The sequence below is a fragment of the Xenopus tropicalis genome, chromosome 4 (assembly GCF_000004195.4).
Source record: "Xenopus tropicalis strain Nigerian chromosome 4, UCB_Xtro_10.0, whole genome shotgun sequence".
Classification (NCBI taxonomy): Eukaryota; Metazoa; Chordata; class Amphibia; order Anura; family Pipidae; genus Xenopus; species Xenopus tropicalis.
Window position 1 is genome coordinate 31,871,756 of NC_030680.2, and position 27,330 is coordinate 31,899,085.

Below are 27,330 nucleotides of genomic sequence, written 5' to 3' on the forward strand. Positions count from 1 at the left end.
TTTTTATATCAAATACTCAGTTTATTTAACTATACAGAATCATTCTGCTTTTGTTCTGCATAGAGTTCAAGCCTTGCAATGCACAGGTCTGAGGATCTCATTCCATATAATGTCCATCTCATCGATGTGCTTACAATACGGTATATTTGGTGGGTTCCAAGCTGTTGATATACATGCATTCCCAGGTTCTGCACAGCAGAGTTGGGCTGAGAGCAGTGGCTAAGTAAAGTATGGTTATTACACTGGGATCAGAGACTGGAAGGGTCCTCAGAGAAAACTGGTTTACTAGATATTGGCATATAGAGTTTAATGACATAGATTTCCCAAATACATCCAGGACAGTCAGTTGATACTTCAAGCCTGTAATTCATGTAGATATACTGTGTTCACTGAAGACGTCAGTATATGGTTCCCCCTTACAACGATCAGGAGTACTCTGGCAAGTGATTCCTCTGGGTCCCGATATGTCCAACTTTCCTGTTAAAAGGAGAGCACTCTAGTAGAAGCATGCTTCCCTGTCACAAGGAGCAAATGGATAAGGAAAGCTTTGTGAAGTTCAAAATAGGACAATTGTTTTGATATGTTGGATGTGGAAGCATAGGACACTTGCATTAGTATTGGACTCACCATCTATAGGTCAGCAGCATACCCTAAGCACTTTGCGAAAGTAGTTCCTGAACTCTGTGTTGAATATTGTATAGATAACGGGGTTCAGGGCACTGTTGACGTATCCCAACCATGTGACGATGCTGATAAGTTGTTCCGGTATGTAGCAAGACTCACAGAGAGCCCGTGTGATGTGCACCACAAAGAAGGGGGTCCAGCAGAAAAGAAATGCCCCTGTAAGAAACAGAAAATGATTTTTTTTAGGAGACATTTTTTATATTAGGCAACAGAAAAGAAAACCTCCATAGGTAGAGGTATGGGACCTGTTATCTAAAATGCTTGGGACCTGGCGTTTTCTGGATAAGGTGGTTTTCTGTAATTTGGATCTGCATGCTTTGGCTACTCAAAAATCATTAAAACATTTATTAATCCCAATAGAATTGTTTTGCCTCCAGTAGGGATTAATTATATTTTAGGATCAAGTACAAGGTACTGCTTTATTATTACAGAGAATAACCTTCATGTAATTTGGAGCTTTCTGGATAATGGACCCCATACCTCTGCTTCTCAGAAAATCTGTGCACCCCTGACTATGGAAAGCAGAGGGACAAGTCTGAGAATCATCACTTCACATGAAAAAAGGTGAGTGATAGGTTATATGACTCTGTGAACCTAAAGGGAGATTGGAAAATGGTTCCTACAAGAAAAATATAAGAAATTATAAAAAATCCATTATGAGAAATCCATTTCTTTTCCTAAGACTTCACAGGCTTGGAAGAGCTGCAAATCTGTACGGACCAAACCAATAGGAAAATATATATATTTGAAGCTCCCACAGAGCTGTGATGTTTCTGGCCCCCACCATCAAGGTACAGGACTTACCAAATAAAAACCCTGAATGTTTATAAAGCTATTTATTGTTTTGATGTTGCTGTCTCATTAAGAAGCCTGACTTAATTGTCGCTTTGTATATTATAAGGTGTTAATTGCTGGGTGCCTGATTAAATGCCGCAGTTCACGCAAGTCACACTTCAGCTTCATAACACGTCTGTCTGTCTAATTCACTGCACACTAGTGAGACATTTCAGATTAAATACAAGATTAAAATCAATCTAAAACGTTGGTATCATTATCCTGCCTTAGGTTTAGGCCAACAGTTATTAAACTTAGGAGGCAGTTTCCTGTTATTTGGGCATTGTGGCCATGTCCGGCAGAGAAAGAGTTAACACGATGAGGTATGAATGAATTTCCTGTTTATTTATAAAAAGGTTTTCTGACTCTGCACATGAGATTGATGCGCGACTAATTAGATTACAGAGTAATGAGACTATTCAATCCGCACAGGAACACATTGCCTTCCATGCTGCCGACAGCTGCAACTCTATAGCCAGATCACCTCCGATTTATTTTTGTTGAATAAGCTGAGCTCACAGTATGGCTGTGTTAGGTATTGTAAGAAGCCCCAGCCTGACAATGGGGTTGGCTTGTAATGTTAGGGCTACATCTCATGGTGGCTACAGTTGCACAGTTATAGCTCTCCACTCTGCACTCTGATAAAATTACGGTAATTGAATCTTTACACAATATAATATCCCCCTTGTACTTTTTTACATGCTCCAAACCATACCTCCCAACTGTCCCGATTTCGTGGGACAGCCCCGATTTTAACAACTCAGCCCACAGTCCTGGATTCTGACTGAAAAGTCCCTCATTTCTCTTTGATCTCCTGCACTGAATGCTTAAAAAGATACAATGTTTCTCAAACTTAATTAAATAAGTAAACTTTTGACAGAGAGCCCAGGAATTTAACAGGCAACACCTGCACTGAGATATAATTGTAACTAATAAGCATAAATAAATAAATAAATAACTAATAAATAAATAACATGTCTCTTGGGGGAACTGAGACTTGCAGCTGAAAGGGCAATTTCACCTTCATTAGCAAAGCTATAAAATAAGGCATAAAACAAGACCCCAAAACCCCCAGAAATGTGTTCGTACTTTAATAACCTGCCAAATTTTGTAAAACGGGAGTGGCATTTAGTGGGTGTGGTTGGAAAAATGGATGTGGCCAAAAATACATTTTTCAAATGTTGGGAGGTATGCCAAACTCCGTAAGGTTTAGTAGCAATAGCTGCACCCCTCTTGGTTCAATGCAGGACTGGCGGATCAAAGACCTGCCTCAGCTGCCACGTCAGGGGCCTCCAAACACCCTCAGGGCCCCCTTCCCCAGTTGTGAGGTCCTCTACAGGGAATACCCAATGCAGCAGCCCCCTCTTTTCCCCACTCCCCTGTGCATACCATGAACATCTCCCTTACAGGTGCAATAGGGGGAGATCAGGAGGAAGTGGCCATAGTTTTAGGGAGTGTGCCACAGGGTTTTTTCATGGTCTCCCACCAGCCCAGTCCAACCTTGTCCTGTTTAAAAGGGCAGGATGCCCCCTTTTCAACATGAGCTCAATGAATAGGGCTTGTGTGGAACATACTTTTTGCCTAGGTAAGTAATTGGAATGTATGGTGTAAAGTGTCCAAAATCTAAAAAAAATCTGAAAGTAAAGTCAAATCAGCAGTTCACTAAAAAGCCCTATGTATAAACAACCCCCCCCTTCCAGCAGCTGCAGTCTTGTAGGCTATGAGATAAGGAGCAGCTTCTCAAAGGACCGAAAATATTCTAAAGTGGCATTTCACACATCAGACGACCACTGGATGCCAATTAAAACTTAAGGTTATGTATCCAACTGTATCCAACTATACGTAATCTATGGGACTCTTTGCTCTGCTGTATTGGTTTGGTTACTTAGTGGCTTTTCAAAGGGTGACTGATTTGTTTAGATTGTGCTTGTGAGCTTCTCCAGCAGAATCCTGCATTGAAATTTGGTTTTGAAAAACACAAACAGATTTTTTTATATTTAATTTTGAAATTTCACATGGGGCTAGCCATATTCTGCATTTCCCAGGGTGCCACAGCCATGTGACCTGTGCTCTGATAAACTTCAGACACACTTTACTGCTGCGCTGCAAGTTGGAGTGATATCACCCCCCCTCCCAGCAGCCAATTAGCAGAACAATGGGAAGGGAGCAAGATAGCAGCTCCCAGTAGGTATCAGAATAGCACCCAATAGTAAGAAATCCAAGTTCGGCTTGGGACTCCTCCAGTTACATGGGAGTAGGAGAAACCATAGGTTACCTGAAAGCAGTTCTAATGTGTAGCGCTGGCTCCTTCTGAAAGCTCAGACTCAGGCACAATGCACTGAGATGGCGCCTACACACCAATATTACAGCTAAAAAAATATATATTTGTTGGTTCAAGAATAAAATTTTAAATGGCAGAGTGAATTATTTGCTATGTAAACAATGTAATTTAGAAATAAAAAATACCTGATAAAATTTGTGACAGTATCCCTTTAATTAAACCAACCGGTGAGAAAGAGTGCATTTGTTTAAAAACCTGTTACAAAGCATATTTTCATTAGAAAATCCATAAATAACAAATGCAAAATTGCCAAAAGACAGCCATGCTCAAGTATGCCCTGATCTGTCCCAAACTCGACCTATTTTATACACCTATTGGGTTTGGCTGAGATCTAGCAAAACCCAAGTTTTTTTGCAGGTTTTTTTCAGAGGAGTTTTCAGTAACTCAGCAAAACCCCTTTCCCAGGGAGGTATTATAGTTAAAAAAACATTTTTCAGTATAATATAATATCCATCAATAAACAAATCAATACATACCACCCAAAGCAAAAACTGAAAAAAAGAGGATATGAAGGCAGATACTCTGGATGATACTTCGGCTCAAGCGCCTTTGTCAAGGGAGCTTTCTTGAAACCGAAACGTTGGGGTATTCTCTCATCCAGAGTATCTGCCTTCATATCCTCTTTTTTTTTCGTTTTTTGCACTGGGTGGTATGTATTGATTTGTTTATTGATCAATATTATATTGTTTAAAATGCTATATTTTTGCTGGATAATAATTTGTTAAATAAAAATGTTTTTTTTAACTATAATACCTCCCTGGGAAAGTTTTTTTCCAGTGTGCAGGGTTTATTTGGGGATTTGCTGGTATATATATAATCCTCTAATGGGGGTATTGTTGAAACCCTAGCACCTGGATATTTTATATATATTTCATATATATTTCTATATATTTTTTTCATTGTTTCTAAAGGGCAAGAATATCTTAGCCCTTGTATTTGTATAGGGTTAAGTGCACATTACTGCACTGTAATGTAATGTTTGGGCCCATGATACAATAAATAAATACAACAGAATTAGAATATAATTAGAATTTAGGATTGCCCTGAGAAAAGCATTACAGTTTGCAGCTATGCACTGAGGGAAACAGTAACAGAGATAAACGGGGAGTTGATAGTAAAACTGAGTAGCATCACTAATAATAATGAGAAAATAGCCACTGCCTACTGTTTAGGTCTTTAGGGATTGTCTGTTATTGCTTCTCTGAATACAGTGCTAGGCTGGTATCTTCTGGTTAATGAATCTGTGTGATTTTTGACCCACACAGTCACACCCGCTAAACCCAACCATGCCCCTTGTGCCACCCCCTGTTAGGGTTATAAATAAAGCCAAATCTTGAAAAAATCCAGAAGGCAGGTCTGACTACTTCTACTTTTGCTTTTTCCATTCCCAGCTTGCAGGACCTGTAATAGCTCAGGTACATAACACTATGCCCTGGGAAACTGCATTAGAGGGGGCCCTTAGGGAGGAAACAGGTAAAAGTACAAAGTAAATATTCTATTGTGTATCAATTGTTAGATTGTTCAGTATATTCATCGGCAGTTTCCAGCATCCAACCCAAAACTAAAGGAGCTTAGCGAGAGTCTGTGGCATTGCCATCACATCACATGCAGGTCGGAACTGAAATGCATACTGTACTCCTGACTGCAGAGCCAGACCAAGTAGTATTGGTGCCCAAGGTAAGGCAACTTGGCCCGGTGCCCTGTCTGCTATCCCCCACCTGCTTACTCTCACACACACTCTCCGCTCAGTCCACACTAAAACCCCCCACTACAAGAACTGTCATTGCTTGGTCCACACTGAACCCCTGTAACTTGCCCCTTGTGCCTCACGTCCCCTCTCTGCTTTTTGCAGCCCCTCACAAAGTGTTGTGCTATAGCTGCATTATGACAATATTTTTGACATATATTGGTCAGACAGATAGGTTTAACCAATATCTGCCATGTAGTCCAGCCAAGTGATAGGTGAAAAGTACTTATAGGGTCAGCAGGCCCCACAGAAACACAGAGGCTGGCCTTGGGGCCTAACCTTCCTCCTATCAACTCACAAGCTTTAGTATGTGGCACAATGTACAAGGTACAATGTTCAGAAACAAATGCATTCTGGTTGTTTAGTTGCCCTTTTGGCTTCACAGTCGTCAACATTGTTAATTCCCCTGACAGACTTCTATGGAACCTGTATTTTTGGTGTCCATGAAAGGGAATTCCTTTGGTACAGGGCGGGCCTGTTCCCAATGTGATGCAGGACTGATGAAGATTATCTCATGGCAGACCTCAGCATGTTCCTGACGGCTGGCTGTGCTATAATCAGAACCATGTGTTGAGGGAACATATTGCGGATGAGATTTAGTATGGTCACGGTTAGTGGTGGTGTGCTTACACGGGCTATATGACGATACGCAGCAAGCTGCTTACATACATACAAGAAACATAAAGTGAAACATAGGTGCACAGGTAAATATCTCCTCATTTTGAGTGCAGTTAATCTTTATGTATATTTCATACTGGATTCAAAATAGCAGAGAAATGTATCCTGTTTGAACCTAACGAATACCTGCCAGCCCTCCTATTGTATGCTACCATAATATATCTGTCCAAGTGCATGGTATAAATATTCTGCATCAAGTATATAAATTACGCCTAGTAACTTAAAGCAGCCAGTCAGATATTTGCATTCAAACAACTGAACAGTAAATGCTAACTGACGATTGGTTAAAAAGGGTTATTAGTACTGGCAAAAACCATTATTGCATTTATATTACCTTTCTTTTTTTTTTTTTACTTTTTTATGGTAACAGGATTTCAAATGTGCCCCTAAATATATGGGGAACATATACTCGTGCATATAACAATGTGACATTCTCTTTTCTAAGCACCTTGCAAGAATAATATTATTTTTAGATTTGATTATAGTAGCAGTTTTTACACCTCTAATATCATGTATGTGTAACAGAAGCACCCTTCTGCCCTGTCTGGGTGGGGGCAAACAGCAACTGATATAGGAGGCATCTCCTGACAGTTCTCAGCTGGGATCTATTGCTCCTGTCGCATTGAGGGATAGACTTGAATGGGAAAGGGACAAGAATTTCAGCGGCTGTGAGGGTCACCCTTGGGGGGGGGGGTTTAGCTGGTAATAGGGGGACAAAGGTTGTTATGTCACAGGGGTCAGTCCCAGAGCTGAACCACTGCCTAAGAATTCCTGGGCAACAACTGACCTCCCCTAACCAACCCCACACCCATGCTTAGCAATCTTCCCTCAGCCTCTCATTAGCCAGTTCTCCCCCACCTCTTTGAATAGTTCTGATCCTGGTCAGTCCTGGAGCCAAAGTGATGGATGGGGGCCCTTGTGAAATAAGCATGACTTGTGGGGGAGAATCTGACCTAAGAATTAAAGCAAACTGGTCCCCCCCCTTAAACGGCTATAGGTGATCACAGTAGGTTTATTTTGGGGTTTAATGCTTGGCATAAAGTTCACATTGATGTTGTAATTGAATTATGCTGATATTATATAATAACTCTTTTAAAGGGGCAGTCAACACCATTTTATAATGTTTCAGATTGTGGTATTCTAAGAACATTTGTAATTAGTTGTCATATATTTTTTTCATGTCTTTTGAATAATTTATATTTATTGTTGTCCTGTATAAAATTACAGAAAAAACAAAACTGATAAATCTCCCCCAGTGTAATGTTGTACTATAGGGAGACCTCCATGTAGATTATCAGGTGCAGCCCTGACCTCTTTCCCACAGATTAAAGGCACAAGGTTCTGCCAGTTGCTGGTGTAGATTGTACAGTAATCTCCTTGCATGTAAACTGTCAGGGACAGGTTCCACCATTGTTGGATTTTTCTCTCATGTGGGATTAAGTCTTTAAAGGGATTTATCATCCCGAAATGAATTAATGCTGCCTTTGTCTTACATAAATGTTCCATGTTCCAGCCATGAAACCAATAAACTCCTCATGTTTCAGCCAGCAACCAATAACCTCCTCATGTTTCAGCTGGCAACCAATAACCTCCTCATGTTTCAGCCGGCAACCAATAACCTCCTCATGTTTCAGCCGGCAACCAATAACCTCCTCATGTTTCAGCCGGCAACCAATAACCTCCTCATGTTTCAGCCGGCAACCAATAACCTCCTCATGTTTCAGCCGGCAACCAATAACCTCCTCATGTTTCAGCCAACAACCAATAACCTCCTCATGTTTCAGCCAGCAACCAATAACCTCCTCATGTTTCAGCCAACAACCAATAACCTCCTCATGTTTCAGCCGGCAACCAATAACCTCCTCATGTTTCAGCCAGCAACCAATAACCTCCTCATGTTTCAGCCAGCAACCAATAACCTCCTTATGTTTCAGCCATGAAACCAATACCCTCCTCATGTTTCAGCCGGCAACCAATAACCTCCTCATGTTTCAGCCAGCAACCAATAACCTCCTCATGTTTCAGCCTGCAACCAATAACCTTCTCATGTTTCAGCCAGCAACCAATAACCTCCTCATGTTTCAGCCATGAAACCAATAACCTCCTCATGTTTCAGCCATGAAACCAATAACCTCCTCATGTTTCAGCCAGCAACCAATAAACTCCTCATGTTTCAGCCATGAAACCAATAACCTCCTCATGTTTCAGCCATAAAACCAATAACCTTGTCATGTTTAAGCCAGCAACCAATAACCTCCCGATACTCTTCAGCTACAACTCCCAGCCCCCTCCACAGTTTATGAATGATGGTTTAAATGGTTTTTTTGTGGCTTTCTTGTCTGGTCAAAATGGAACATTGAGATCAGGTGAGAGGCGCAATTTAATCACAAGAACCAGATGACTTCTTGTTCTTAAGGGAGAAAGGATTTTCCTAATGTTCCTTGGGCACATAATGTTCTTGTTAAAATGACATACTGCTCAGTATTTTACAGGACTGGTTGGTTAAAATGCTGCTTGATACTATCAAATTAATAGGAAAAAAAAAGTTAAAAAATACAAAGGTCAGTATTTTTTCTAGAAAAGGCAGCAACTAAAGTATATAGTTACATATTTAACTTTTTTTCCTATTAATAACATTGGGTTCAAGCATAGTTTATAAGGGCTAGTAATAATAGCCATGTAGCAACCCTATATACAGCTTAAGGAATGAAAATTCTTGACCTCATTGTGTTCCATGCAATGTCATGAATTTGCCACTTTCTAATCTGCCATGTGTTTTTAGGAATTAATACCTCAATGCCACATTGACAGTTAATCTGCAAGCTCTGGGCACTAGTCACTGACTCCCCCACTGCCTGTTATTTTAAAGGGTGTTCTGTCCATTTTAGAGATTTTCCTACTGCCTCATAATCTGCAGTGGACTCTGGGCATTATATATACAGTTATTTATTATTATATATACAGTAATGTTGCCCAAGGCATCCAATCAGTAATCAAATTTTAACAGTAGCAAAGCATCTATTGGCTGCTATGAGCAACATCACCGGTAATGTCTTACTCCACTTTTTACACATTGTGATAGATATACTCCTTAGTATCTTACTAAGTATATTAATAAAAAATTTGGCCCGCGACTTGTGTGTGTTTTAGATTTTGGCCCCTTATGTGATTGAGTTTGACACCCCTGGATTAATGCATGAACTGGCCCAGTGGGCCAGTCTGACCCTGCAGAGTAAAACTTCTCAGAGAAGAATCACAGCACTAGATTTATCAGTTATTGACTAGATAAAGGGAGTGGATGCACTTGAATTATTAGCCTATTATAAGATTAAATATATTTATATCTTATCTCTGTATCAACTGAGTGGCTCCTGAGATCACCCTGAGGGCACCCTGAGATTATGACCTCTTGTGAGGCCTAAGGACAAAGCTGAGAACCTTTGAAATACAGGGAACAAGAAATTCTTTTTCACACCATATTCTAAAGGAGGTGAGACTGCAGAATTTGAAAGCCCTTAATAATTAAATGACATTGGATAAGCTCTTGGTAACACTGCCTGCTGGAAGTGATAGAATGTCAGTGCCACGGCATATCATTGTGGCAGCTGAGCTGGGCTTTGATGGTTTATTATAAATAAGAACTATGCAACACAGGGAAACAAGGTCGAATTTACTATTTATCATTTACATTGTGATGACTGCATCCCCCCCTGCCCCGCCCCCAGGGCTGTGCAGTGATTCATGCTCCCAAATCTCACCTCATCTAATCAGTACTAAAATAGATAATTACATGATATGATAATATTGCTCTCTATCCCCAACACATATACGTGTCTCCCACCAGCACTAAGTTTACAGCACGTCAGCACTATTACATTTCCTTACAGGGTGCCAACCTGCTGACTTGGCCTTGGCAAATGTGACCTATCTCGTGCTAAGAAACTGCACTTTTATGCACAAGAAGTGCACTGGGTATAGATACATGGGATTTCTATTAGTCGCCATTTTAATAAAGAAGGAGGAAAGTCAGTAAGGTAAGTAAACTATTTCAATGGAAGCTTCTGGTCAGCCATCTGAGTAAACATTTCTTGTTCTTTAAAAGCTGTTTCGAGTATCAGTATAAAGGTGGCCGTGGTTGCTAGGGATTGCCAGTACATTAAAGGAAAACTATACCCCCAAACAATGTACATCTCTATAAAAATATATATGTAGAACCCTGCTTTATCTAAATATACCATTTTCATAAAAATATACTTTTTTTTAAATGTTTTTATTAGTTTAAGTACTAAGGGCCGCCCCTGGGATCATACAATTCACAGTGCACACAAACAAACCAAGGGCACGCATACATGCTAGGCCTCATCAGCCAATTAATGGGCAGAGTTCTGTCTTTTACTCTCACACTTCTTCCTGTTACAGTTAGAGCTGCATTATTTCTGGTCATGTGATCTCTGAGGGAGCACACAGCCCATCACTAAATGGCGGCTCAATGAAAAAGATGTACAAGGGCAATATTTATTGAGATATATATATATATATATATTGCAGTTTGGTAAGATTCTTTACTAGGCCACTTATGATATAAACCATATTAGGTAATAGGTGGGTGTTGGGTGAGCAGGCATTACTTCACTTACATAGGGCTGCTCTGCTATTAAATATTATTCAACAGCTGGCTTTAGTTCCCCTTTAAAAAAGTGAGCCCAGATCTAACACAGTTACAACAACTTACACATAATATGACTATATGACTCACTCCCAGTATGAAAGCAGGTTTTTAATAATATTTTATAGTTCCACGGTTAACAGAAACAATGAAGAGTCTTCAATGGGAGTTAGATGCACATGATTACATTGCCAATGGCATTATTTTGTTTTCCCTGATTACAGACACTTTTTATTATAAAATGGATTAGAATAACAAGCAATTTAAAGTGTATAAATGCCTTTGTGGCAAGCAAGGGGTCAAGCTAATTCATTTGCAGTCATCTGTAAAATATTGTTAGCTGTAACAAGGTCTGGCATTTCACCCTTCAGTGCCATCTGGTAGGGTGTCTGTTTCCCATCATGCACTTGGCTGTTACCAGGTGTCTGCATCTTCAAAACAGCTGATTTCTGGAATATTAACCCCACTGGTACCATTGTTGGGAAATATATCCTTCCCCCCTGCGATTATCTGGCTCTGATGGACAAAACTGGCTCACTTATTTTGCCAACCCCTAAATTTTGTCCTGTGCAGGGTCACTTGACTTGACCATCACTTGCCAATTTAATGTAAATATATAACATTCACTATGTAACTGTGTATAACATACAGGTCTCTACATCTACATAAAAATATTTGACAAAATATAAACACATGCATAGAATGATAAGCTAATAATGGACCAGTGAAATATCAGAAAGATATTTTTAATCTTTTAATATATATTATATATGACTGCCACATTACGCAGCGCCGTTGGTTTCGAGTCTAAATTAAATCTGGCACAAGGTTTAAGGTGAGGTGCTGTGGGTGCAATGTAGCTCTGCTTCATCTTGTATGCCTCAATGACACACAAACAAAGAGGCATCAAAGAGGACAACCACACACCACATTCAGCCCACCCCTCGTGAATACAGCTGTGCCAAACCTAGATAGTGCTGTATTCATGGCAGAAGTGCTGGTCTTTGATCTCCGTCCTAAGGGATTCGGTCAAATACCAAACTGAATCCGAATCCTATTTAGCATATTGGGTACATCCCTAATTAAAGAGCATTATGATATTTTGTTTAAAAAGCTTAATGTTCTTATTGTTCTGATATGGGTGAGTGCACAGGTTCTCTTTTTCTGAAAAAGTAAAATATACCATGCAGGGTGGGTGCATGGTGAGTACTAGGGTTGCCACCTCTCCTGCCTGGGAATTCCGGGCAGGGAGGTTGGGTATAAAATCACCGGGGTGGGGCCATTGGAAGAAGGGATGAAGGAACAGAAATTCCTAGTTATTTCCTGATAATTCAGGCTGTTGGCCTGAATGAAAAGAAAGAAAAGAATGTAGCCTTCCATGTTAGTGGCCAGCCATACAGTATCAGTACATTTGACCCATTGCGAGAAATCCCCTAGACATGATCTGTGGGATTCCCTAATAAATGATAAGCACAGCTTTCTACTGCACCTTGTACCTGCTAGTGCTGCCTGCTATCTACGTCTGAATGATGAGCAACTCAGGGTGTGGAAAAGCACCCTGGAAAAGTGTAGAAAGCAGAATAGAGGGTGCATATGGGCCCCTCCAACACACCCCTCAGTAATACAGCAATGCTGACCTCAGGCAACATAGTATTCAGGGGGAGAAGTGCAGGTCTTTGAGCTCCATTCTGGATTGCAAAGACCTTTGGCTAGGATGTTATGTGCGGGGCAGGGGGCAAAAGTGCAAAAAGCAAGAGGTTTGTTTGACCTGTTTGTTGCACTTTGCACCACACCCATTTTTTGACGCATTATGGCACTTACCGTTATCCTTATCCCTTCAGCCTAACTGAGCCATATCCTGACTGTTGACTGTTTTTCCGGAAATGCCAAGGCTGATTTTATTCACTTTGGCCCTGGTTATCATCAGGGCAGAAATGACGGGAAATAGTTGAATGATCACAGGTGTTATAAAGCAATTTTATAAGGAAGTTAATAGCCATCAGGATAATAAAGGCAAATGAAAACCTTCAGACAGTTAATTAGGTTAGTAAATAAAGATGCGGGCAGCAGTGATACAAAGGAGTTGAGTATGTTAGATGGAACAAAAAGAACATTAATATGAAGAGTTATAAGAGGAAATTATGCTGAGAAGTAAAATGTATTATACTAGAAGCTAATAAATGTGTTTAATTTTGTCTATACAGAAAGGTTTAATGGAGTGCATTGGGGGCCCAGTACTGTTCTATTATCTCTCTTTCAAGATCTGAAAATTTTATCCAGTACAGATTTGGGATCTGTTATCCGGAATCCAGTTATCCAGAAATTTCTGAACTACGGGAAGGCCATCTCCCACAGACTTAATTTCGAAAAATTCAAAATTTTAAAACATATTTCCTTTTTCTCTGTAATAATAAAACAGTACCTTGTACTTGATCCCAACTCAGATATAATTAAATCTCACTGGTTGAAAAACAATCCAACTGGGTTTGATTTTTAGTAGACTTAATGTACGGAGATGCAAAGTACAGAATTATTTGAAAAATCCCAGGTCCTGAGCATTCAGGATAACAGGTCCCATACCAGTCAAGCCAATAAACTCTGATTAATGTCCCATTCTAAGGAAGGTATTTCCTTGCATAGAGCTGGTGTACAAGCCCTACTGTACAGCAGCTCTATTGAATGAGAATTCTGCATTTTAGTATTCTCTTTCTGATTTAGCACTATGAATAATTTTACTGCAGGCAAAAAAAGGAACAGATTCGGGGGAACAAATGCTTAGTGTGGAGCTATAGTGCTAATGTTGTGAAATGATTAGTCAGTGTGTGATCAGTTGTGTCATTGGCAAGGTAAGGGGTAGCCTAATTGTAATCTAAATATGGGACAGAATGTATAGTTAGCCCCAGTCAATGAATTAAATTTACAAGGCTAACATTTATAAAGTGAATGGTACAAAACCAAAGCGACTTACCTACTACAACTGGGAGAACCCTCATGGCTTTTCGCTCTCTTCCATTGATCTTGGCCTGCTTCCTTTCTGGTTCCATGTTAGTGGAGTATTTGAGATGGGGGTAGGCTACAGTCTGTATTCCATGGCCATTGTCCACATAAGATTTTGGAAAGGGGCAGTCTCCCTGGTCATAGAGATTCAGTTCATCCAATTTGCTGTCAGTGGGACTCCTATCAAGTAACAGTGCCGGGCACTGTGGTGGTTTTAGTCCAGGGGACATGTGACTCCGTAACTTGGTCTTTCTGGTCTCCTCCCACTTGCGGAGTCCATGAAACATTGCACAATAAAGAACCAGCATTATCGGGCATGGTATAAAAAAGGAGCATACAGACGAGTAGACTATATAGTTATTGTCTTCCAGTTTGCACATGGTAGGATCCCTGTCTGCTACATTGTTCAGACCAAATATGACCGGCGAGGCTACAGCAAAGGCAAAAATCCATGTGGTGGAGATGAGGAAAAGCTGGCGATTGTCCACTTGCCGCCTGTTATAGTTCAATGGGATGGACACCGCAATGAACCTGTAATGCAAAAATGCACATAAATGAACATTAAACCTTTTCTCCAAAGTATTACTAAGGGAAACTTGCCAATAACTGGTATTATTTGTTAATGAGAAGGACGGTCAATTAAGAAGCTTTGCCATACAGTATAAAGTATAGAAGATATAACATTAATCTTGCAGCTTCATTATTTTGCATATTCTGTGGGAAGCCACTAGGATCTCTGGGTACCTAAGGGGCCCACTATACCAGTCTGTCATATATGGGCTTTTCTTGACAGTGCCTAGCTTATTGTAAATACAACAACTAGGTTTCTCTTATTTGCATTCTTCAAGCCATACTGTAACCTTAAGACAAATGGCACACATAGCTGTTCCGGGTGTTTGGCCATCTGTGCAATTTGTAGTCCTGCAAGTCCAGGTAAATGCCATTAAAATCAATAGGGATTGATTTAGAATTTTTTTCTCACCCACTCATGGAGCTATTAACCAATCCGCTTGTGGGTTTAATGAAATCTGGACCTTTAGGAGGTACTCTCTTGCCCAAGCACTTTAGCTACATGTTCCATCACCACTGGTGTTTAGCTTGCTTTAGGAAGTCAATGGAGGCTGACTAGAAAGGGAATGACAAGAATACTTAGAGAACTGGCTGCAACAATACAGTTGCATACAAACTCTGATGTGCCCCAGTCATGCCAGACATGCCCATCAACCAAAACTCCATCCACTTTCTGTTAAGCATCATCCACTTGTGGGTCTGCTATACAGGACTGTTGTCTAAAAAAAGAAAAGTGATGTGTCTGTTAAAGGGGTTGTTCACTTTTTAATTAACTTTTCATATGAAATAGAGAGTGATATTCTGAAACAATCTGTTTCAGTTGGTCTTCATTGTTTTTGATTATTTGTGTTTTTTAAATTATCTAGCATTTTATTTAGTAAGTCTCCAGTTTAGAATTTTAGTAGCTATATGGTTGCTGGGGTCTGAATTAGCACTGGTTTTAATAAGAAACTGGAATTGGAATAGGTGTGGGTATGAATAGAAAGAAAAAAATAGCGATGAAACTGTATCCTTAAAAAACAATAGTCTTTTGACTGCTGGGGTCAGTGACCCCCTTTTGAAAGCTGGAAAGAGTCAGAAGCAAAGTAATTCAAAAACTATAAAAAATAAAGACCAGTCGAAAGGTTGCTAACCCCCAAACAATGTAGGTCACTATAAAGATATATTGCATAAACAAGCTCATACGTAAAACCCTGCTTTATCTAAATAAACCATTTTCATAAAATTATACTTTTTTAGTAGTATGTGCCATTGGGTAATCGTGAATAGATTATTAAGTACTAAGGGCCATCTCCTGGGATCATAGAATTCACAGTGAACACAAACAAGCCAAGACACACATACAGTACATGCTAGGTCACATCAGACAATTAATGGCCAGAGTTCTGCCTTTTGCTTCTACACTTCTTCCTGTTACCGTTAGAGTTGCATTATTTCCAGGTAGCACACAGCCAATCACTAAATGGTGGATCAAGGGAAAGGATGTAAAAGAGCAATATTTACTGATATATAGGTCCCCAACCTTTTTTGCACCACGGACTGTTCTTAATTAAGAATATTTTCCCTTAGGACCAGTGGGGAGATTCAGAGGTGGCCCATGATCTGTTGGTATTCATTCTGGGGGTGTAGTTTTTCTTTAAAAAGTATTCTTATTTATGAGATAAGGGAAGAGATATTTTTCAGAAAGTAGCATAAGAATACACTTAAGATGCTGATATTCAATCCTATTAAAGTCCAAGCAATTCCCACTTGTTTCAGCATGTGTATCACCTAACTAGCTCTCCCCACCGTGTGTCAGTAACAATCAGCAATGCGCAGCTAGGGAGCAGATGGCGTCTGACAGCACCATGTCAAACTGAGCAATCATAGAAAACACAAGTAATGCTGCTCCTGGTGAAGCCCCGGTGTGAATCACATGCAATGCAGGGAAGTGGCAATCTCTAGCTGGAAATACTAGCACCCATTCAGTTTAAGTGGTGGTTATGCCTATTAGCAATGGCCAGTGATTGATCATTCAGCACAGGACACAAAAGTAGTAATGCAGTAATGTGGATGGTAATGTCGATAATCATTAAATCGGGTGCTGGACACAAGTGCAGCCATAAAACAGTATGTGGATAATTCCTGTGACTGATTATTTCCATGAATCAGCCCTAGACAGAAAAATTCTGTCTGTCAGAAAAAAATGTAACTTTCCAATAGTTATTTTCTTAACTTTTGGCAAGTGAGTCACAAAAATCAGCAGTAAAGCCATTTTCCACTCTGTGCCAAAATTACACAATAACCTGTGGGTTAGAGTTCTGTGCAGGTCCAGTCAGGCACACCCATGCCTAAAGTGGAACAGCTAATATTATTCTGTACTGATTAAGCGACATATTGTACGAGTCTCCACAGAAACATTCTTATTTTCCAAACTATTAAGCATAATTTGGTATGTAAATACAGGTATACAGGATCTGTTATCCAGAAACCTTGGGACCTGAGGTTTTGTGAATAAAGGATGTTGTTTTACATTTGGATCACATACCTTACGTCTGCTAAAAATAATTTAAACGTGAAATAAACCCAATAAGATTGTTTTTGCACCAATTGGATGGATTCATGCAGTTTAGTTACCATCAAGTACTAAACTGTTAAAAATGTTTAAAAAAATTGTTAAAAATGAGAGCTTTCTGGAAAATGGATTTCCAGATATGGGATCCTATATCAGTACTACAGTTAATAAAATGGTAAATTGGCCTTTATGCAGAACAATCTAGAGAAATTGTTATTATCACAGTTTTTTCCACTTTATTAGTAGTAAATAGATATGTTCTTAGGGACTTTGGGAATCTGGAAAAACCCAGGATTTAGATTCAAATATGTATCATTGTATTCAGAATCTGAACTTTAGGTTTCATTTTGATAAACATGTCCACAACATCTGAAGCTATAATATTAAAGGGCACCTATCACCCCTATACAGGTATGGGATCCTTTATCACTCACCCCGCCAGCGCTTGGCTACCGGGAGTTCCTATTGAAAATGTGATCTGTCAGTAATACAAAATCTTCTTTGAAATGCAGTTGGCCAATTAACCTTTTGTCCTTATAGCAGCCGGGACAAAAAATACACGATCTTTAGAGTGCATTGCTAACATTAATAGAGGCTATCTCAATAGCCTCCAAATACTGCATGTTAAAGAAGCAGTAGGATAAGCCATTCTATATTACAGTATTTCATACATTGATGGGGATTTGCCTGTCTATTTTAATAAGCAAATGAATAAATATTGGGGTTTTTATATTGTGTAGCAAGTTATCCAGATGTTACCTGTGCCAGGACCATATTAGAAATCTGTGGGGAGCAGAACATTTCCAGCCATTATACTGTAAATATCTGTGATTGTTACAACCTGCTGTAGTCTCACGTACTTGCCTGTCTGTGATTTTATCTCCCTGCTGAGCCTCATGCCCTTGTATATGTGTGATTGCTGAAACCTGCTCTACATCATGTACGTATTTATATATATATTTATAATACTCTACCTCCAGCTTCTTCAGCCTGTAGCTGACCCACGGGTATTACTTGCACAACAAAGCGAGGCATGGCATGGAAAGGCTCAAAATAAAAAGACTAGGATCTCGGCGCTTCTTCTAACCTTTGTGATTAATTCAACTGCATGCATTAGAAGTAATTTTAAGTAGGTGTTGTTTCCTTTTCTTCCAGTACATTACTAAAGGTTGCCAGATTACATTTGTGATTTAAACATTAAAAGCCCAGTTTAAAGTCATTATTTGTATTGTATTTGTATTATGTAGTCTCACATTAAAAGTTTGCCCCATCCCATTACTCATAGCAACCATAGCATCAGTTGTTAAGATTCCAAGAGGAATTTTAATTCTTCAAAATAACAGGAAATGATAAAAGAAGCCCATACAGTGGCGTAAACTATTGGGGGTACCATTGCAGCTGGGCCCTCACCCGCATAGGGCCAGCGTGAGGGCCTGGGTGCAAATTCTGTAACCTCAACCGCAAGACATTGGTTACACCACTGGGTCCATAGGGAGTCAATATGGCCATACTAAAGCCTTCTATCTATAAATAAAAAGAAGAGAAAGAATGGAGGGGGTGGCTAAAAAAGTCAGATTGTTGAGAGTTAAATTAATTTCATAATAACAGAATATTATCATATTGCTGTTACCCTAATTGCGTGGGTCATAATTATGCACTGGCAAGCACAGGCTATACTCCACAGGAATTGTTTTTATGGGAGAGGAGACCCATAGCTTCCAGAACACAGGAGCTTTAGGACAACTAACCCCTTAAACCACTATGGCTAGAAATGCTGTTTTATATACTGAACTTACTGCACCAGTCTTAACTTTTAGCATTTCTATAACAGTAATGATCTAGGCCAGGGGTAGGGAACCTATGGCTCGGGAGCCAGATGTGGCTCTTTTGATGGCTGCATCTGGCTCGCTGCTAAATCTTTAATAAAAAAAATAACGGGGGGGGCGTGCCCTGCACTCGGTGGATAGAAGACGTGTTCTAAGCCTTAGAATACGTCTTCTATCCACCGAGCGCATGCCACGCCCTCCTCCGCATCCGGCATCCTTGGCACTCACCCTACCTTGCCCCTGCGATCGGCGGATAGAAGATGTGTTCTAAGCCTTAGAATACATCTTCTATCTGCCAAGAGCGCAGGCCACACCCTCCTACGCATCGCATCCGGCATCCTTGGGACCCACCCTACCTTGCCCCTGCGCTCGGTGGATAGAAGACGCGTTCTATGCCTTAAAACACATCTTCTATCTGCCGAGTGCAGGCCACGCCCTCCTCTGCATCGCATCCGGCATCCTTGGGACCCACCCTACCTTGCCCCGCAGCATCCACGGCCAAACATATTGTATGGCTCTCACGGAATTACATTTTAAAATATGTGGTGTTTATGGCTCTCTCAGCCAAAAAGGTTCCCGACCCCTGATCTAGGCCTTCAAAGTTGTGTAGAGGAGTTCTCCATCTCAGATTTTGTTAGGAGTGACACTGCACATGCTCAGTGTGCTATGGGCTGCTTTTGAGAAGCTAAGCTGATACTACCTTATCCTTAACAAATTTTAAAAATTATATCCCTTTTCTCTATAAAAATATAACAGTATTTTATACTTCACCCCAACTTATATATATTTAAGACTTAATATATATATACATATATATATACTGTATGTTTAGCAGACAAAGTATGAAGATGACCCAAATGATGGCAAGGTCCCCTTACCCAGAAATTCCCAAGACCTGAGCATTTTGGATAACGGGTGCCATGCCTGTATTATGATTGGGCCCCTAAGCTTAGGAAAAGCAGATGGGGACATACTGGAAGTCACAGATTTTCCCTGCTAAAGGGCTGTGGTTGCCTCGGCTGGTACAGAAACCCAAAACATAATGTATAGCATTTCTAGCCTACTTTTTGTTAAATTTACCCTTTTAACCTGTAGCTCCCTGAGATTGTCTTCTGTATGGGGAAGGCTGACTGTGCAAGTGATATAACACTCATATCTTGCACTCAATGTGCCAAAGCTGACACCCATGAGTGGTGCTTTATACTTTCAACTGAATATCTAAAAGTGGCTGATAAAAGTACAGGGCCTTTATTCCTTTCTCTTATTTTTCCATCTCACACTTCTGAATGCCGGCCTTTATATCAATTTGGCTACCGGAAGAATAAAGTGAAATCCATGCCCCAGATCACCCTGTCATTGTTTAGCTGACAGACTGACACCAGCTTCTCATTACCGTGTAACAATACAGCGTATCCTTGTTGGACTTGGTGCATGTTCTGCAGCCAATGTGAAGCTTTCATAAGCATCTGTAATCCTGTTTTGATATGAATTATTTCCACTTGCATTCTTTTTATTCCAGTAGTTTAAAGACATCTGTTTTATTTTGGAAATCCTTTTAGAGCCAGAGAGATTAGAGGTTGTGGAAAAGAGAATGTGATCTTGACTTTTTTTTATAGGATGGGATCTTACTGTATTAAAAGAGAACTAAACGTTAACAAAGACATAGGCAGAAATGCTGTTTTGGGGTTCTGTACCAGCCTAAGGTGACCACAACCATGAAGCAGTGAAGAGCTATTCCCTTAAAGATACTCCTAGTAGCCCATATATTCTTTTCACATGCTCTGGGCTATCGTCAGTTACTGGAGTTTGGCAACCGACAATGTACAGGTATGTGGAAACCCATTATCCAGTAAGCTAAGAATTACGGGGCAATCTCCCATGGACTCCATTTTAATCACATCATTCACATTTCTAGAAATTATTTATTTTTTCTATGTAATAATAAAACAGTACCTTGTACTGGATCCTAACAAAACTATAATGAATTCTTATTGGAGGCAAAATAATCCTATTGGGTTTAATTAATGTTTAACTGGAGATTACAGAAAATTACAGAAAGACGTGTTATCCAGAAACCCCAGGTCCCAAGCATTCTGGGTAACAGGTCCCATACCGGTACGGTATATAAAGAATATGAAAATCATGATACAAGGCTGATTATTTAGGTGCTTAATTCAGGTTAACTTTACATGGCAGCTCAGGCACCAGTGCAATTTGCATCAGAATTTAATAGTCAGCCCTGTAGCATCAGCTATGAGAGGCAATTCTAATTTTCCCCTTGATGATTTGTGATGACCCCTAAGCTAAGCTTCCCAACCGCTGCCCAGAGCTCACTGAGCATGTGCAGTACCACTAACAATTAAAAGATGGTCTAAGAAAATCCAAGATGGCAGGGCTCCTGTGCACAGATCAATATTTTTACATAGATTCTTGCCATTAAGTCTTACCCATAGTTTACTAACCCCTAATCTACACTGAATTTAGCTGAGAATAGTGCAACATCCATTCCATGTACTATTTCCATGTATTATTATAGGATACACTTAAGGTTACATCTTCCCCAGGGTCAGAGACAGAAAGCTCTTGTCCTGTAAAGCTGGAAGCACAGCCTCCGCGATGCCAATAGCATATCTGGCCAATGTAACTAAACTAGCTTTCCAACTGCGGGGAGGGGGCTCATTAGATGGCAGTGGATGGGGCTTTTGTCTGGTGGGGTTAGTTCTCCTTTAATGATATATTTATGAGTTTCTCCGCCTAACTTGCTTTTCTGGCACCTAGGCTGCGAGTCTGTGCTGTAACTGGCTGATTCCAGTAGAAGTCACTCATTTTTAATGCATTACACACACACACTTGTATTTAAATCTCAAAAACTGCAAGAAAAAACTTATGAAACATTTTTATGAAAAGGTTTTTTTGTGAAATATTAAGCATCCACTACAGTTTGGGTACATGTTTATATCAATAAAAGTTTGTCTTTCTCCTGACTGCCTCCTCCTGCAAATGGAAGGAGACGGGTTCTGCCTGTTTGGCCACATGAGTGGATCTCATTTAATCCCCACACATGGCAGTCTGATAGCAGGCCCACAGAGACTCATCCAATGGATTTTCAAACCTACCCAATAGATATTTGATTTTAGGCCAGGTATTGAACGGTTAGGCCTTTTGGAGGGCCCTATATACAGGCCAATAAATTCGGTATGGAGAGGTGGAGTCAGCAGCTTTTATTCACCTTTATATAACCACTAAGGATGAATACCTGGTACTCTCAGTCAAATTTGTGGTTTCGCCAGGGATGGAAATCTGTATGCTAGAATTTGAAATGCGTTCTGTTTCACCAAAGAACAATGTCCCTTTGCATAAAAAAAAAGATGCATGAAAAGCCCATTGTTATGTTCCTCTTTCCTTCCACATCAACTAAATGAAAGGAATTGGCAAAATGGGAACCTTTTTTTATGATGAACAGTAGCATAGTGTAAAGGAGCGTCTCTTATTTGTATATATTAAAAGCAGTGTTTGCCTGTCCTTTTCCATTCTCTGCACTGGTGGCTCAGACTGTTGAAACAATGTAACAGGGCAGAAGGCTGACAGACCTGACTTGCTGGAGGAGACTGACCTTTGCAACATTGTTTAAAAACTAAGAACCAGGAGTTCAGCAAATGCTGCTTTCTATAGCAATTACATTTACATATAACTTTTAAATCACTAACAATAATAAATTCACATTGGAAAGTTGCTTGGAATTATGTTTTCTTTAATTAGGCAAACAATTATTTTTGGGGTTGACGTGTCCTTTAAAATGGTTTAAAACAGTGATCCCCAACCAGTGATTTAGGAGTAACATGTTGCTCACCAACCCCTTGGATGTTGCACTCAGTGCCCCCAAACCCGGTAGTTATTTTTGGATTCCTGACTTGGGGGCAAGTGTTGGTTGAATAAAAACAAGATTTGCTACCAAATAAAGCCCCCTGTAAGCAGATAGTGTGCACAGAGGCTGCCTAATAGCCAATCACAGCCCTTATTTGGCATCTCCATGAACTTTTATGATGCTTGTTTTGCCCTCCAAGTCTTTTTACATTTGACTGTGGCTCTTGAGTAAAGGTGGCCATACACGGGCTGATTGTAGCTGCCAATATCGGTCCCTTAGACCAGAGGTGCCCAGACTTTTTCACCCTGTGATCTACTCTTGCCACCTGGCCTCCGTCATGAAATCTACCACAGTTAAAATTGTGCAATGTCTATTATTTGGCGCAATAAGCAAGAAAAAGTTGAATCGATGTTCAACAAATACACATAGCAACATATAAATGCAGTGCCAAATTCACATTTAATGCCCACATAACAATGAACATATATATACAGTGGCCCGGTGGGGACAATCTTCTATACTGGGATGAAACTACAAAGGTTGATGGCTTGAGCAGCCGCACTCAAAAGCTCCAGTATGCTGGGGGGAAATGAAATGGCAGGATGTCATCCCACTGCATTCCACATCGAGGTCTACCAGAAACTTTAAAGTGATCTACTGGTTGACCGCGATCTACCTTTTGGGCACCCCTGCCTTAGACCAATTCGGCAGCTTATCAGCTTGTGTAGGGGCACAAATGATGGGCCTGCCCGACCGACATCTGACCTGAAATCGGGCAAATATCGGTCAGGCAGGTTAAAAATTTAGTCGGATCGGGGACCGCATCGGTTCGCCTATTTCCGGCGTTCTAATGAACGGTTGGCCCCAAATTCACCCGATATCGCCCACCTGTAGGTGGGGATATCGGGCGAGCAGATCTTAATGTGTATGGCCATCTTAAGAAAGGTTGGGGATCCCTGCTTTAAAGAAACAGTAACACCAAAAAAAATGAAATGTATAAAGGTAAATAACATTATGTACTGTTCCCCTGCACTGGTTGTGTGTTTGCTACAGAAACCCTACTATACTTTACATAATTAAGCTGCATGGTGGTAGCTATTATCTTTTGTAGATTCTGTTCCTTTAACTGCAATGTAACTTCACTTTCCTATTGACTCCAATTACTTTTAGGAGAGATTTTGCAAATTTCATACATTTTTCTATGGTTTTGTGAAATATCTGGCAACGTGTGGCAGTTTCACTCATCAGAAAACCAGAAAACCTTTAATTTTAAGGGACATTAAAGCACTGGACAGCCAAATGTGACATTTCAAGTGCAGCTTATGGATTATTATCAAATTTAAATTTGCAAATGTGGTCCTGGATTCTGTAAATTATTTCACCGACTGAGGAAGTTTTAATCTGAACAAATCTAAAAATGACTTCAGTTCTTACAAACTAACCGCTGATGGGGTACCTGAACCTGGCCAGGGTTGCCCGTGCCACTAAGTAATACACATTGTTTACCTGATTTTTGTTAAGCAGTTATGGTACTTACCTGTCTACACTGATTGCACAAAGGTTGAAGATGGAAGCTGTACACAGCATGACATCCATGGTCATGAGAACATCACAGAGAACAAGGCTGAGGGTCCAAACTCCCCCTACAAACTGAACAGATAATACTGATTAATGCAGTGTTCTCTAAACAAGTCCAAACCAAGGCTCATCAACTTGGCTTGTTTTAAGGCTATACATGCAACCTTCCATTATAGACCCCCATTTATTTATTAAGCAGAGCCCCTGTGATCGTACCCAGACAGTATGCACTGTTTGACTGAGGATGGGTTTGCAAACCAGTGGGTTAAGGGATGAAAGTGAGACTTCATATCAGAACAAAGTTAGTCAGCAAAAGAAAGATGTGGAGAATAAGTGCATGGGGAAACAGTAAGGCAACCAGTGAAGGCAGTGAATAAAGTAAGAAAAATACAGACCCAAGGGCACTGAGTAGAGAGAGTATTTCATGGAAGATTAATGGCAAAAGGTGAAGAACAAGAATAGGAAATATGCCCTCAAAGATGAAATTAATAAAGAATAGGAGCCATGTACAGGTAGCTATGTAGGAGATGAGAAAGTGTAATCATTACCAGCCAGAGAAAATATCGTGAGCTACCCCGGCACAGAAATAAGAAGGGCAAGACAAAAGGGAATTAACACAATAACTGGGTAAACGATAATAACTTTCATTGTGATAAATGACTTTGCACGGAAATCTCAGAGCATTACAAAGCCATAGTGAATGACATATAAGAGATCTCTTGGCAGGAAAGCAAATCTGGTTTATTATTAGTGGAAATGGAAGAGGGAGAATTGCAATGTGTTCATTTGCCAGGGCTGCACTGGGCACGCTGAAGGTTTTCCCCCCTTCCTCCTCTTAGTCTAGCGCACAATACACATCAGTATTCACAAATACATTGTATGCACTTTTACCATTGCTTTAGTGATTTATTCGGAGTTTGACATGCAACAGGTTTGATGTTTGAACCTCTAAAAATGCAGTCCAAATTGTTCTGTTATACAGAATGTTTGGGACCCGGGGATTTTACGATAAGGGGTCTTTCTGTAACTTGGATTTCCATACTTTAAGTTACAGAATGATTAAAAAATCATTTAAATCTTTAATAAGCCCAAAAGAATTGTTTCCCCTTGTAAACCAGTTCTCCACCAGTTCTCCCTAATCTGGGATCTCTAAAAACTATTTTAATGAACTATTTGCAAGTTTGATTGTGAATTCCTTTAGACTTGTATCAGTAATATCAGTGATCTGTGTGTATATAACCCCCAGGGCAAATCTCATCAGCCTTTTTGTGCTCAAACTGACCATGCTTTGGTCAGGCCCTTTTTGCCCAGACCATGGATACAACTATTTATGAAAAAAAATGCTATAGTGGTCTCTCTGCAATCAGTTTAGCAATATGTAATATAGTTACAATTTTACCCTAAATTTCAGCTTGATAGGTCTTTAGGGTGGGTACTGTTTCCCTGCATTTGGCCCCCTGGGGGTGCCACGGCCCTAGGCACTAGAAATGTTAAGCTCAGTGCATACATGAACCTACTGTGCCAATGAGTTTTTCACTTATTCCATAAAAAATGGAGTACAGAAATAGACAGAATACATTTAGTAATTAATAGCAGATAGGAAACACTTAGCCTTTCCAGCCGGAACATTCACTTATCCACTCAAAGTGTTAATGCTTAATCCGCTCATATAGCAACCATTGCCAGAGTTACTTCTCTTATGTCTGCAGTGGTTTTCTGTCATCTCCTCTGTATATATACAAATAAAACCCAACTCTGTGTACTTACCTCAGTATACACATAGAGGGGGAGCACTAGCACAGCCAGGAGCAGGTCAGCCACAGCCAGACTTACTATGAAGTAATTGGTGGTGGTTTTCAGTGCTTTCTCTGTGCAGACACTTAGACAAACAAGCACATTTCCGCAGATGATGCACACAATCAGTATGAAGCCAAAAACCAAAGCCAGAAAGTTATAATGAGGATCCACTGCTGAGTGGGACGTGTGGTTGGAGATGTTATGGACCATGGCTCCGCCACCCCAGTGTCCTTCTGTATCACCAAACACTGAATGATACCTGCTATGTTCTGCCTTATCCAGAGACCTTCTCCTTGTGTTGTCTCTGGAAGCAAGCTGCTCTTCCAGAGGAGACTTCATCTATACCATTGAGTCCAAGAAAGTTTGTCCTCAGAGACTTGGTCACCATTAATGTTTTCTAGTTTGATGTGAATATGGTATGCTCTCCATTATCTTAGAGACTGTGTTTAGACTAAATAAATAACAGAGCAGAATGAAGAACAAACAGGTCCAGCAAAGCCACCTCAGGAGAGAACTTCAAGCCTCAGGGACCCATTGCATCCACCTGTCATCCTCAAAGCAGCAGGTTGAGAAACTCCTGGGAAGCAGGTACCTGAATACAGCAAACTCCTCATTATAGATCTAAGCCACATGGAGTTAAATCCTAAATATTTTCTGAGCCTTAGAAGTGCTTGCTTAGTGTTAGCCACCCATAAGAATGAAGCCAAAGAGAAGATGAGTTTGGAGCTTTCTTGTCTTCCCTGTGAGAAACTGAATGATCCCAAGGTGATTAATCTGCAAGTGGGTCGCGACCAGGAGAAGAAAGCCGATTAAGGTAGGAAAGGGTTTGTCCGGCAGCTGCTCCAATCAGCGCACAGATCTCAGACCTGCTCGGCTTAGTGCGACTGTGTGAGAGCGCAGGGGGGAGAAGCTGGTGTGAGAGACTGCTGCTACAGTCACCTGCCTCCTGCACGCACGCCGGGTTATGGGCTCACCCAGGGCATGGGCACAGTTCATCATAGTGGCAATGTGCAGCCACAACAAACACACACATCTATACAATGATTTGACTGACATTTAAATATAATGCACTTATCTATAACATTAACATATTTAGCAATTTCTTTGCAGAAAACATTAACAGCAGTACTCATAGAGCAGTAAGGCACAGTGTAAGTATATTATGCATCGGCTGAGGGTGTTTTTTAATCTTT

The 27,330-nt window shown here is 40.3% G+C and overlaps 1 protein-coding gene across 2 annotated transcripts; it reads right to left on the minus strand.

The window, feature by feature from the left end:
- On the minus strand, positions 1 to 27,080 carry drd4 (dopamine receptor D4). 2 transcript variants are annotated; one of them, XM_002937489.4, is made up of 5 exons: positions 26,108 to 27,080; positions 24,300 to 24,412; positions 13,919 to 14,478; positions 628 to 840; positions 1 to 515 (listed from the first exon to the last, which is right to left on the minus strand). In XM_002937489.4, exons 1-4 carry the CDS (start codon positions 26,474 to 26,476, stop codon positions 638 to 640), a joined length of 1,245 nt encoding a protein of 414 aa, XP_002937535.2. In that variant the 5' UTR covers positions 26,477 to 27,080; the 3' UTR covers positions 1 to 515; positions 628 to 637. The 2 variants fall into 2 exon arrangements, with proteins under 2 accessions (XP_002937535.2, XP_012817827.1); XM_012962373.2 differs by having other exon boundaries at positions 1 to 840.
- Positions 27,081 to 27,330: the final 250 nt, after the last annotated feature.

Excerpts from the sequence above, each read along its gene's own strand:
- drd4 (XM_002937489.4), bottom strand. The coding sequence starts at position 26,476 with ATGAAGTCTCCTCTGGAAGAGCAGCTTGCTTCCAGAGACAACACAAGG. Across the intron at positions 24,413-26,107 it reads CCCTCTATGTGTATACTGAG|TTTGTAGGGGGAGTTTGGAC; the intron begins GTAAGTACACAG and ends TTATCTGTTCAG. Across the intron at positions 14,479-24,299 it reads TGTGCAATCAGTGTAGACAG|GTTCATTGCGGTGTCCATCC; the intron begins GTAAGTACCATA and ends TTTGCATTACAG.